The sequence below is a fragment of the Syngnathus typhle genome, linkage group LG5 (genome assembly GCF_033458585.1).
Source record: "Syngnathus typhle isolate RoL2023-S1 ecotype Sweden linkage group LG5, RoL_Styp_1.0, whole genome shotgun sequence".
NCBI classification, from domain to species: domain Eukaryota; kingdom Metazoa; phylum Chordata; class Actinopteri; order Syngnathiformes; family Syngnathidae; genus Syngnathus; species Syngnathus typhle.
The window spans coordinates 8,490,875-8,504,265 of record NC_083742.1 but is presented as its reverse complement, the minus strand read 5'-3'; the positions used below and the strand labels follow the sequence as shown (position 1 = coordinate 8,504,265).

At 42.7% G+C, this 13,391-nt stretch overlaps 1 protein-coding gene across 2 annotated transcripts; it reads right to left on the bottom strand.

Annotated features, from left to right (window-relative positions):
* Nucleotides 1-380: 380 nt before the first annotated feature.
* Nucleotides 381-13,141, bottom strand: LOC133154066 (poly [ADP-ribose] polymerase tankyrase-1). 2 transcript variants are annotated; one of them, XM_061278453.1, is made up of 28 exons: nucleotides 12,555-13,141; nucleotides 11,923-12,147; nucleotides 11,467-11,562; nucleotides 11,299-11,335; nucleotides 11,086-11,161; nucleotides 9,943-9,963; nucleotides 8,410-8,504; nucleotides 8,264-8,330; nucleotides 7,993-8,179; nucleotides 7,755-7,876; nucleotides 7,445-7,536; nucleotides 7,244-7,322; nucleotides 6,988-7,159; nucleotides 6,807-6,886; nucleotides 6,502-6,647; nucleotides 6,225-6,390; nucleotides 5,898-6,117; nucleotides 5,007-5,116; nucleotides 4,684-4,872; nucleotides 4,340-4,586; nucleotides 4,175-4,257; nucleotides 3,871-3,991; nucleotides 3,683-3,780; nucleotides 2,302-2,376; nucleotides 2,082-2,187; nucleotides 1,666-1,852; nucleotides 1,424-1,580; nucleotides 381-1,326 (listed from the first exon to the last, which is right to left on the bottom strand). In XM_061278453.1, the coding sequence occupies exons 1-28, from the start codon at nucleotides 12,976-12,978 to the stop codon at nucleotides 1,240-1,242; spliced, it is 3,765 nt and encodes a 1,254-aa protein (XP_061134437.1). In that variant the 5' UTR covers nucleotides 12,979-13,141; the 3' UTR covers nucleotides 381-1,239. The 2 variants fall into 2 exon arrangements, with proteins under 2 accessions (XP_061134437.1, XP_061134438.1); XM_061278454.1 differs by lacking the exon at nucleotides 9,943-9,963.
* Between the last annotated feature and the right edge of the window lie 250 nt (nucleotides 13,142-13,391).

Sequence of the window (13,391 nt, the reverse complement as noted above, 5' to 3'; positions counted from 1 at the left end):
ACATGTCCTACTTTTGAGACAATTTTTTTTTTCAAAATTGTTCGATTGCTGTCGCGCATACTAGCATTCACCAATAGCATCAACCCGTCCCCCCCGCCCCCGGCTCGAGCGTACTTACCATTTCAAAAAGTTAATGCGACTTAGCAAAGAAAATTGTAAAAGGAGCCATATTTGAGAAATTATTTAGTTGAAATGCAAACGTCAGCTATTTAAGTGTTTTTACCAGTATAAACTGGTTATCCGGAAAACAAACTGCACTAACTGTAGATTTAAATGTCAACTGCACTCCGCAAATGTATTATTTACCAAAGAACTATATTAAATTGTTTACACTTTGCATTCAAAATGAATTTCGACCTTGAATGAAAAGCACAACAAACTGTTAGCATGACATTTATTTAAAAAAAAAAAAAAAAGAGGAAAAAAAAAAGAAAATACAGAAGGCATAAAAGGAAAACCACTTATGTTCAACTCAAGACACTGTTAAACAGCAACAGTTATAAACAACCATTTACACAACCTGTACAATTATTTTTTTCCTGAAGATTTTCCATTTATTCAAAATAACTTAAATAGGTTTCTATGTAAAAGTGCAAATCATTATGCATAAAAGAAGACCAACGTGGCAAGGATGTTTTATAGCATCACAAGCATATTACTAAGCTTTTCTGTCATATAATGCTTCAAATGTACAGGATTCATATCCCTCATATATATTATTAGGGTGTTGTGCATCACAATTAAGCTGTGTTACCGAGTGTACTCTTGGTTAGGATTATATTGTAATGCCGATATAAGTATTTCATCCTTCCTGACGGCTTGTGCAACAAGAACTGTCGTGTTCTCCTGGATGTCAACATTACAGGATAACTATTTTCTTTGATAGTGTTTAACTTAAATCTTCTGTACAGCACAGACCCAGATATGGTTGCATTCATAGTCTACATAATTTGAAAAACCAGTGTCCACGTGTAGAGATATGAGGGTGTTGGAGTTTTTCACAGCCTTCAGGCAATGAGGCCAGAAAGGCAACAAACTAGAGAAGAGAAGCAAGTCATAAACTACAGGGCCTTACATGCTCCCGTGTTAACATGCAACTTATTTGAGACAAAGGGACGAGTATTACACAGCATACAGTATCTGCTCTCTACGTACTGGTCACCTCAGCATCCACTGGAGGAAAATTGGAAATGTGAATGGAAATAGAACTAGCATGGGGTTCAGTCTGTGTGGGACCAACTATGACTTCTGCTCAGCTCCTGCAGCAGACTGGGCTGTACTCTCTGGTTTTAAGATCTGGTAGGTGATGAGGTACTCTGGGAAGGCCTGAGAGAAACAAAGAAGGTGGGTGGGGGGGTTCATCAGTATGGTTACTATGGATGTTCAGTAATGTTTTGTGCCAAGTCAGAATTAAAAACAATACCTGCTCTCCTCTGTAAATCACATACTCAGCATAGGCCAAGCCGTTAACACTCGGCCGCCCGATCACTGAGTGGTGTCCAGGGGGAGCATGGGCCATTTTCATGGCACTGAACTGGAGGAAGGACTTTCCCAGAGTGACCCTGCAGAACAGCATCTGCCTGCAAATAGCACAGCAAAAGAAAGAGTTAGACAATGATCTCTTTCAACATGAGTGCACCTAAAACATTGTGATGGTTAGTTCACCTGTGGCACAGGTAGCAGGAGCGGTCTTTGTGTGTCGGACAGCCCGTGCCTCCGCCGATGCCGTAAACGTACTGGTTGCTCTTGGAGGAGTTCTCGGCAAAGTAGATGCCTGCACCGAACATTCCTCCGATGTAGGCGTGACGTTCGTCAAAGCCTTTGTGGATGATTGCATTGATGAATGGGGAACCTGAGGGAAGACACTTATCAACGTAATATACAACAAAACCTTCCAGGGTCATTTGATCAAAAAGCCGCATATTAAAAGCAGACATTTACACGTTCTCTTTTGGCATAGGCAGACAAAGGCAAGCAAGCAGGCAAAATAGATCACTTTCCTTCCACATGTGAAGGCTTTACAGTACCTTAACTACTAAATTTCTTTTTCCATAAATCCACAGCTCAGCAGATGTACGTACCGTGAAACAGCATGCGCTCATTGTGGTGGTTGTGGTTCTCATCTGAAATCTCCTTCTGCCTGTGCGTGTAACGTTCCCTCAACTTCTTGTTCACCACTTTTTGGATCTGTGGGCCAAATAAGTAACTTTGAAAGACATTTTGTAATTCCCACCTGAAAAGCGGAAACTCCTTCCAATGAAGTTTAAAACAACTCAATATGATGCGACAAACACTCGAGACCTTGATGATGTTGTATCTGCTGAACACTCCTCCTGCATTGCCTCCATCTCGGTGCTCCCTGATGGTGCTCTGCATCTGAGAAACAATTAAAAACAAGTATAACGATAGCAAGAAAAAAAGCTCATAAGAGTTGAAAAACTGATATAATAGCAAGCAATCCAATTAAGCTTTATGTCAATAGGGCCAAGTATTATTATAGTGAAGGTTCATAGCATTCTTGGAGTAATATGCCTTTAGTGGTACTAGACATGAAAATGAACATGAAATTGAAGAACCAATTTTTCCCATGATTGTATTATACACAACAAGAAACACTGACAGTGTAAACCATAAGTGAGCATTATGACCTCAGCCAAAGAGAAACCTTTCCTTTATTTCTACGGGAACTGATGGTGTGACTCCACTTTCTGAGAGTTGCAGACTTTGACTATGGAAATGCCGCGCAAGACATTTTTCAATGCAATGAAGGCTAACAAAAGGAGCTGGAGAAAACTGGCCAAACACACTGCTCTGAAGTGACAAACACTGTATCTAATGGGAGCATTTTACCAAACGTTCTTAACACGGATGATTTCCTCCCCCATGCTGTGAGACATTTTAACTCGAGGTGGGGGACAGGGGTGCGTTTATGGAAATGATCTTGAGCATGATAAGAACTCAGATATTTGGGAGCAGGGAGGCATGACTGTTTCTGAGTTTCGAGATGGAAAATAACGGAAAGAGGGTGTCTTAAATCATCACAGCTAAAGCCCATAAAAAACTGGCTACCCTTTGCATCTTTATACTGTACTGTTATACTTACCTTGCTGTCCTGTCCGTCTGTAGTGTCCGTCCTGTCTGTCCATAGTGTCCGTAGTACCGTACTTTCCGGACTATAAGTCGCAGTTTTTTTTCATAGTTTGGGCAGGGGTGCGACTTATAGTCAGGAGAGACTTAAATGTGAAATTATTAACACATTATTACCGGATTACTTACTTACTAGTATATCACTTCACATGTTATTTTCACACTAAACCGCATGAGGGCGCTCTCGGCCTGTGGAATAATTGGAACTGCAACTGATGAGTCTAACGTCAGCGAAGCGCCGCATCTACTACTTCCGGAGTCAGCGGACGTGTTTATAAGTGACATAGATGACGAAGATTTCAATGGATGATTAATGATTTGGAGTGACACGGATGGTTCGATAAACTTGTTAATGTGACTTGTACTCCGGTGCAACTGATATATTTTTGTCTTCTTTATTATTTATTTTATGGCTGATGCGACTTACACTTCGGAGCGACTTATTGTCCGGAAAATACGGTACCTGGTGTGTGTTTTTTGTAGTCTGACAAAGTGCAGACCACCATATAACTGAACATCAATACGCTCAATTTACCTCCTCTTCCACCGACTGATACTCTTTGTCATCTGGAGCAAGGTCTATGAGGATGGTGCCCTGGTTGGCACAGTGGAATGTCAGATATGGATTTGCACCTGTGGTAAATGCAAAGAGAAAAAGCGGTTACATTGCTCAAGAGAAACTTTTACAAACAGCCATGACCTCAAAAAGGCCTTCCTTCTTACCTGGCTGACCACCCAGCAGCCTTTCTACACCCTTGATAAGTTTGTGTCGATGCCCATAGGCATTGATTCCAATTTCTTTCAGCTCCTCGTGACCCATGTCAACAAGGACATCTAGAGTGATCTATAATAAAACAAGAGGTTTACAAAGGAGATGCCTGAAACTAGCCTCCTCTAATGGATGATTATGCAGGCCTAAAGTGGGACATGGCCAACAAATTCAAAACAGTGATCTGCCAATTTGTGTATGCTACATTAGGATTTATATTTGCGCTTAGTATTTTTTGGTATTATCTTCATTTCTCACCTGCTCTCTTTCAAATATGTCTCTCAGGTGCTCCAGGCCCAAACTCTTCAGGAATTGACTGATATTCATGTCCAGCATTGTCACTATTTAGGAAAAAGTAAGGACTCGTCAACCATTTTGGAGGCAAATGAGTACAGACTCAAAAGGCTGATCTAAGAATCTTACATTCTCCTTCTTTGCGGTCTGGGCCTGCGGCTCCATCTGCCACTGCTGAGCTCCCGGCAGCGGCACCGCTGGCCAGTTCATTAAGCGGTCCGGCCAGGTTGTCTATGCTGCTGGCGGCCGATAGGCAGGATGGTGTTGAGGCTGGGGAGATGACAGTGGCGCTGACCACTGTGGCCTGCGGCTTAAAGCAGACTGGGAGAGCGTCTGGTGGCATAGCGTCCATAAGAAGGGCCCGAATGTCGTCAGCCTTAAGGTGCAACAACAGAACATGTTTCAGTTTAAAGAGCATTGATATCTGTAATGGGGTTCATGGGAGTGAGGGGAATATTCTAAGGCAATGTTACCGTGGCCAGGTCAAGGGCCGTCTGGCCTTCTTGGTTCTTCATGGTTGGATCAGCCCCATGAGCCAGCAGCAGAGCACAGAGCTGTGTGCGACCCTTCTGTGCTGCCTCGTGCAGGGGTGTGAAAGCCCATTTGTCAGTGGCATTCACACATGTATTGTACTTGATGAGCAGGGCAGCGATGTCAACATGCTGTCAGATAGGGAGGACAACCGAATATTAAGTAGCAGTTTTTATTTTGAAAGCAACAAAGGTAATCTTTAAATCAATGCAAGGGGGCAGTGAACCCACTGAATGCTTCAAGAGCTCAGTGGGTCAAGACTCACGCCATAGGAAGCAGCATTATGGAGAGGGATAAGGCCTCCTTTGTCTTGAGCATTGACGTCTGCCCCATGTTCCAACAGATACTCAGCCACTTCAAGGTTGTTGTAGCCAGCTGAGAAAACACAAATTAGGTACCTTTGAACAAGTACAACAAGGTCAGCCTACAGTGGAAGGAAGAAGAGTGCGAGAACACTTTGTTGCAGACGGGCAATATGACCAGGATGAAATTTTGGCAATTCCTCTTTATAAAACTGTTGCAGTTCATCAAGAGTCCTAGGATGACTATTGTGAATCGCTCTCAAGCCACAGCATCCGGCGATTAACATTTTTGATATGCAGTTGTGTCCGCATAGATTCTTACTGGGTGTGCTTACCGAGTTCCAATTTTCTGAAAAACCTCTGACACTACAGTACAATTTAACTGATACATTGCAGCACCAACAGTTATTTCCAAAAAAGGGAAGTCAAGTTAAGAATCTTCTTTGCAATATGTTCTATGTAGAACCACTGCTCTAAACACAGTAATCTGATTAATATTGTTTTTGTGAAATATAAATTAAGCAGGAAAATCCAACCGTTCTCAGGGGGAAGCCAATTTGCCACTTGCTGTCGACTGAAGTTGAAATCACAGTATCTCAGGTTTCAAGTAAGACCCAATCATGACTCACCTATTTTCTGAGTTTGGTCATGTGTCATTCGCAAGATGAGCCATGATTCTTTATCAGAGGCCTGAGCAACTCACTCAACAGCAAATGTCAAAATGAAGTGATACAATTTTAAAATTCATTGTACAAATACAAAAAAAAGGCAGGGTAATTTGTTCTATAAATTACAGATTGGTACAACTACCTCAGTGTGACACACCAGAAATGTACAAAAGCAGGAGCCATTACCTGCCAGGTGGAGTGGTGTGGAGTTGCGACCCTGAGTGTCTCGACAGTTGATGTTCTCTGGGGAACAAAGTTTCTGGACACGAGCCAGGCAACCTTTTTTGGCAGCATCTAGCAGGGCAGCATCACCCCTCAGAAGGTCCTGGATGTCAGTGTCTCCATCCTTCACCATGTCGAGTGGCATGTTGCCATCACGGTTCTTCTTGGAGGGGTCTGCGCCATGCTGAATATAGAGGAGTTGTAAATAACAGTCACGTTTAATAATAAAACTATGGTTAGTTTTCCTATCTTATAATTTATCCATCCATCACAGATTGAAAAGGTTCTCACTTTGAGCAGCAGTTTGCAAATCTCATATTTTCCCTTGGCCGCTGCCTCGTGAAGCGGGGTGAACTTCCATAGGTCGGCAACATTGACTGAAGCTCCGTGTCTAACCAGCAGCTCGGCGACTTCATAGTGGCCATACGAGCAAGCGTTGTGAAGAGGAACCAGGCCGCTGGTGGGAGGAGTAACAAAAGTAAAAATGGATTCTGCAGCAGTACAGTCTAGGGGGGCATTTTTATTTGTGAAGTGCAAAAAAAAGAATCACAGGTGTACAGAAACGCACCCCTTGTCCTTAGCATGGACATCAGCTCCATGGTGAAGCAGGAATTCCACGACAGCCACTCGGTTGTAACCAGCAGCAAAATGAAGGGGAGTAGAGTGACGGCCCTCCAGATCCCGACAGTTTACATTTTGAGGCGTGCACAGTTGCTGCCACACAAAGACAACATTGAATACGGCAATAAATCTTAAGAGATAGTCTGAAGGCGAGAAGTAGGCTACTGTTAGTGAGTGACAAAAGAAGTTCAGACTGTCAAATCAAAAAGAAAAGATACGGTGATTGGTAGAACATATCATGGAAAAACTTACCTGCACAGTGTCTAGATCTCCTGCTTTGGCTGCCTCAAGAAATCTGTAGTCCACATCAGAGTTTCGTGTAGGAACATTTTCTGGAAGACAAAAAAAAATAAAAATAATAAAGAGCATCTGGTGATAACCAAAACCAGAACTGCGTATTTGCTGACACATTCAATAGACAAAATGTGATTACCATTGAGAATCTGTTGTACAGCTTCATTTCCCATCTGGGCAGCCGTAAAACCCTGCAGTGACACGATGGACGGGTCGGCCCCATAGCTTAGCAGCAGTTTACAAGTTTGGATGTGACCAGCCAGAGCAGCCCGGTGCAAAGCTGTCTGTCCTAGAGTGTCCACAGCATTCACCTGAGATCAGACAAGGTAGAGGAGTAAAACATGCTTCCCTGCAAAGATGCTTGGGAAAAACATGTAGCATTCAGAACTATTAACCTTTGCTCCATGTTTCTGCAGCACCTCCAGAATATCATTGTGAGCCCTCTCAGCAGCAACATGCAATGGAGTCATAAAGCTGTGACACACAACAGGAAAGGTTATCCCTTTCTCATTTCAGAAGTCCGAGCACTTTTAAACATTTTTTATACCGAGTTAAACCATCAAAATGTAAAGCATTGAAACAAATTGTGGACTTACTCTTTGTTCTTTTCATTGATGTTGCCACCTTTACGCAGCAGCAACTCAGTCACCTGCTTCCTTTTTGGGTGCGGGGAAGCCACTGCACAATGCTTAAAATGACAAAATAAATGCTTAAAATGACAAAATGTTAAATGGGTACATGGGCCACATGTTAAAAAATAACAACCTATTTCATTAGAATTCCTTATTCAGTACTATAACATTGAAATAACTTTAGAATTTGAATATCCACTGTAAAGCACAAGTTCCAAAGCCCGATGCATGACTGGAATAGAAGATTAAAATATAGAACTGGCATGGTTCTGACCAGAGCTGTCTCATTGGTTTGAGGATGTTTGAAGCTGATGATTTCCAAAGCCAGGGTCTTCTTCACTTTGGTCACGTCTGCCTCTCGAGCTGCCTGGAGCAGCGAATGACCCTTGAACTCATCTATACAGAATGAAAAGGCAAAACGAAGGGACTGAAAAATAAATCACTTGTGGTGATGACAGCCTGATTAACAAGGTATTCTGTAATTTCAATAATTGCTGCTTAAGAGGACTCACAGGTTAACCTCTCTTTCAACTCTGGAGTGGGGGCCATGTCCACAGCACTCTTGCTGTGACAGTTGAGTAGGGTCGGGTCGGCCCCGTGGCTCAGCAACAAGGAGCAAACTTCCACACGGTTCTTGGAAGCTGCTTCGTGTAGAGGAGTGAACTGCCACAAGTCCATTGCGTTGACACAAGCGCCGTGCTACAGGAGGAAGCGTTGGGAAAGCAAAAACACATCTTAACATCTTCAGAAATTCCAAATACTTGTCAACGAACTTCAACTTACTTTAAGAAGAAGCTCGGTAACCTCAAAATGACCATAGGAACAAGCATTGTGAAGAGGAACCAGGCCACTGCAGTCACAATGTAGTTAGGTGAGACAACTATGTTCTTTTTCAGGTCCTCAAGTCAGTCCAACATTGCAGCACTCACCCCTTGTCCTTAGCGTGAACATCAGCACCATGCTGAAGGAGGAGCTGAACAATGCGGACTCTGTTGTAGCCAGCAGCCAAGTGGAGGGGCGTTGACTGTAAAAAAAAAACAACAACAACAAAAAAAAGAGTGTGTCTTAGTAACAAAATGGCAAAAGAATGTGGCTGGGTGGCTCCTTGATGGTGCGCTGCCTTGATGGCCATGGAAGCAAGCGGCTGATTAGAGCCAGAGCCAATGTGATTCGGCCGGCGATGCTATGTGAGCTGCAGATGAATGGTGCCAAGTCAGTGGAGGCGTGGGCAAACAAATGTCATCTTCCATCCATCTTAATGTGCTGTCCAGAAGTGAGAATTAACAATGCTCATTTCAGTACATTACAACTAGCTTACCTGTCCTGCAATACAAAACTGAAAATTTGTTCAAGCAGCGAGATGACAGAACCTATAAGTATGAAATACTAAAACTGGATGGGTAGAAATTACAGTTGTGGGGCACAACAGCTGTTTCCATTGGGCGTGCCGGAATCTCAAAATAAATGTATAAATGAATGACATCAATACCTTCTTGTTTCATCAATCTCAAGTATTGATTGAGAAATTATTTGATGAGTTCTAATCTGGAACTGATAAAAACAAATCCTATCAAATTCCACTGTGAGGGCATGCAAAGAGCCAATAAAATGAATTGTTTAGGGAAGCCTATTCAAGCTTAAGTAGTGGTCAAACAAAATGTATTTTCAGCCAAGGAAAATGTCTGTAAAAGCAAGGCTGTAAATCCAGGTGCAGTTGCTTTCTATAAACTGCCTAATCAAGATGAAGCTTGCGATCTACTTGTCATCATCAACCCAATTTCCATGCAGGGATATTTGGGGTGGGATGGGGTCCATATAGTCATTCTCAAACCCATTTCCATGCAGGAATATTTGTAAAGGAAATATTCAATTTGCAATTCCCAGGTGACTGAATTTGCTGTGCAATGGCCTCGTTCGGTGTGAGCCAACTTTGAGAAAAGCATGGTGCTCGAGGAACAAGTCATTCCTGAATACCGGCCGATACATCAGGGGTGTGAAATAGACACAATTCAACAGACGTAAATGCTTGACAAAATGCAGAGAGGAGCGAGCCTTTGGACATGCATGAGTAATTATCAGACATCATGTCAATTAAAAAAAAAAAAAAGCCAGATCAGATATTGGGTGTAGGCTTGGTGAATGGTGTGGGAGAGTGAACAGAGAAGAAAGCAGGCAGTGAAAGAAACTGAGCTCCTCTTCAAATCCCAAAACATGGAGTTCTCACCACTTCCTCCAAACACACTCACATGCCACCCGCACATACACACGCGCAGACAGAGGAGCATCAGGGTGTGATACATGAGTGACCCACACACCCATATGTGCAATTAATTGAGTGACAGACAGCTTATTGGTCACATAAAACAATGGATTAAAAAAAAAAAAAAAAAAAGGGGGGGGGGGGGGTAAAAGACCACAACAGTGCATCATTAATGAAGTGGCTGTTATTAAGGTCAACTTACCAGCATTTTTTGAGATGTTGACTGATGGACAAATGTTGCCAGAGTCACACAGAAAACAAAGTGAACAAAAAATTACAAAACGGCAGCATCGGGTCACAGATAAGTCTACTCTCCCCTCTAAAAAACAAACAAACAAAAAAAAAGGTCCTATTTCACGAATCTCCGTTTGATCATTCAAACATGCTGTGAGATTTAGACTAAACTGCTTGAGAATGAGTAAAAGCCTTCCACAGTGTTCAGCATTCTAGTCAGGTTCGTATGCCCGGACACATCAAATGTAACTGACAAGTGACTAAAGACTGGTTCATGCAAGCATAATGAAAAATGACAAAAACAAATGAGACGGAATGAAGGAAACGAACTCGTGACGATCCAGTATACTGTTAGCACTTCAAAATGAATGTACCGTATTTTCCGCAGTCGCAGTTATTTTCATAGTTTGGCTGAGGGTGCGACTTATAATCAGGAGTGACTTATATGTGAAATTATTAACACATTATTACTTGATCATTAACGCATTACCGTATTTAGCCCGAATTTTAGTGGGGTTTTAAAAGTCAAACAAAACTGCTCTATTGGTGGTGATGTCGGAGAGGATGTGTTGTCACTTGTGACTATCACAATAGCATCGTTTTGCACTTTTGCTTGTCTTTTGAGAATTGATCTTGCACTACACTTTCTGATAAAAACAAACAAATGCCCAAAAAAGGGACACAAAGCATAGAATATGCTGAAACATCAGACATGCCAGTGGCCTATAAAAGGACATTATAGCAAAAGTGGTAATTATATCTATCATGAGTCACGCAATGTTTTGAAATTAAAACATTCCAAGGACCAAAGAACAGAACTATGAAATAAAAGTTGAGCATGAAGTCATTGCCCAAATAACACGCAGAATATGAATAAAGCATCTGAGATAAAACTCAGACAGTACAACATGAAAAAAAAAAAGACAAATGAGAGGTGCATGCATAATAAAAGAGGAATACAAAAATAAAAACTAACCTATCCTGCTATATGCAGTTACTGAGCATACAGTACATTTAGAGGGGAAATACTATACAGATGGCAATAACACCCAGCAAATTGTTATCAATAATATCCGTTTGTGGTTATTGATTGCAGTCTTATTTGATTTACCTTGCGACCATCACTGGCATGACAGTTAACATTCAACGGAGTCAAGAGAGCCATCAATTTCTCTTCATTTCCACTCCTGGAAAGGTAATTAAAAAACAGCAGTTGGAAAACAACAACGAAAAAACACTCCCATTAAACAAATCAAAGGCAGTCGCAATCCTAATTCTGAAGTGATTATCAAACATTCAACAAATTTAAGTGGTGAAGACTCACCTTGCTGCTTCCAGGAGTTCATCCTTCTTGTATTCACCTATTGAGCAATACATTTTAAGATTATGCCCATGCATGCAACAACCGTTGGAATATTTCAACAGAATGTTACAAATTGCTCAAAGAAAAATTAAATGACTTTATGGATAACAGGTAAGAATGGGTACTGACCAGTGAGCACTGCTTTGGCAGAAGGGTCAGCCAGATCTAGCGCTGATTTTCCATCAGTGTTGCGGATATTTGGATCAGCCCCATGCTGGAGTAACACTACATTCACATGAGAAACACAGAAACATTTAAGAATTATGCTTTAAAATGTTCAATGAACTGTGGCAAGTTAGTTTGACATAAACACCCACCCATTGAAATTTATTCGGCAGTTTGCTTTATTTAACTAGCTATGCAAACCACGCTCACAACCTTCAATATGCATTAATTAAATAAATCATAAGCAACATCATGGAAGTGTAATTATTGTATCAGGCAATGTAAATCCTTGGTTGGAATTGGCGTGGGGTTAGATAAACAGAATTGCTTCAACCCGTTTCCCTTTTTGACCGGTCAGGTGAAAACAGTACATGAAATGAACAGTGATCATGTACTTGACGAGAAAAAGAAAAACTATACCTATGCAGACATCAATCTTTCCTTTAATGGCTGCCTCATGAAGAGGAGTGTAATTCCAGTTATCTCTGGCGTTGGGGTCTGCACCCTGGCAAAGGAGGAGGCCCACAACCTCAGCATGGCCAAATGAGCAGGCATTGTGCAGGGGGATGAGTCCTCCATCATCTCTGGCATGGACATTAGCTCCTGTCTGAAGGAGATGCTCCACCACGTCTTTCCTACCAAAACCTGAAGGGAGATCATTTTGATACTAATTACAGGAAAACAAAACAGAAAAATCTTGTTGTACAACTTAAATGATTTCTTGATACGGTCATACAGTCAGATAGAGAGGTCTTCAACAAGTGGTAAAACTCAGTAACAAAAGTGAGTTATTTTGTTTGAGACTAAATTAATTTAAAATACACAACACTGTAGAATCATAACCTACGGCCAGTTTGTTGCTAATTTGACAGGGCACTACACAGAAGCTACGTTATTTAGCTGCCGTCTGGAATTAGCTGGTTAACAAGGCAACATTGTGTCACTCGGCTAAATGATAACACGTTGGAATAGAATCAAATCTCGGTCTTGAATTCTAATTTAGCTAACATGATGTAGCCGAGCAATAGCTTAGCTTAGCTAGCTAGACATACCCGCAGCGAAATGCAAAGGAGTCGATTTTCGGCCAGCCATGTCTTTTGCGTTCACGTTCACTGAGTCGACGAGTCGTTTTACTCTAGACACATCTCCGTTGCGGCAGGCTTCGAACAACTCCCGGAAAGCTCCGCCGATACCGTCAGTGGGGCTTGGTGCACCGGAGCCAGGGCTGGAGACGCCGCTGCCTCCAGAGGTGGTCGTGCTTGAGCTCGCGCTGCTCGCCAGGACCGCAGCAGGCAGGTCCGGAGAGGCCAGAGCGCCTTCGATCCCTCCGCTGCATTCCCGCTCAGTCTCATGCGGTGAGTTGATCACTGCCATCGGCGCAGCCGTCGAGGTCGCCCCCGAAAGTGAGCAGTTCCTCGGCTGGGACTGTACACTGTTTTGTTGCTGCTGCGCTACTGAGCGACGAGACGCCGCCATTACAGCAGCTCGCAAGCAACAATAACCCCTGCTCCGCCTTTCCGGTGAAAGTGGACCCACATCCGGTTTGCTCACTGACTCGCACAGGTTACTAACACCTAGTCCAGTGCTTCTCAATTATTTTCGGTTACGCCCCCCCCTTAGCAAGAAGAAAACTATTCGCGCCCCCCCCCCCACCGTGACTATCCTAACTTGTCTTGTAAGTCGTAAAATGTTGCACTGTCGCAAACGTCAGAGAAGTAACAATGAGAGCGCCACTGCCCCCTGCTGTGAAGATTCGCAATTACACTTTATTCTAGTACTGCCAAAAAAAAAGCCTGTTCCCCAGGGTCACACGCGCCCCCCCAGGAATAGCACCGCGCCCCCCAAGGGGGGCGCGCCCCACTATTTGAGAAGCACTGACCTAGTCAAAT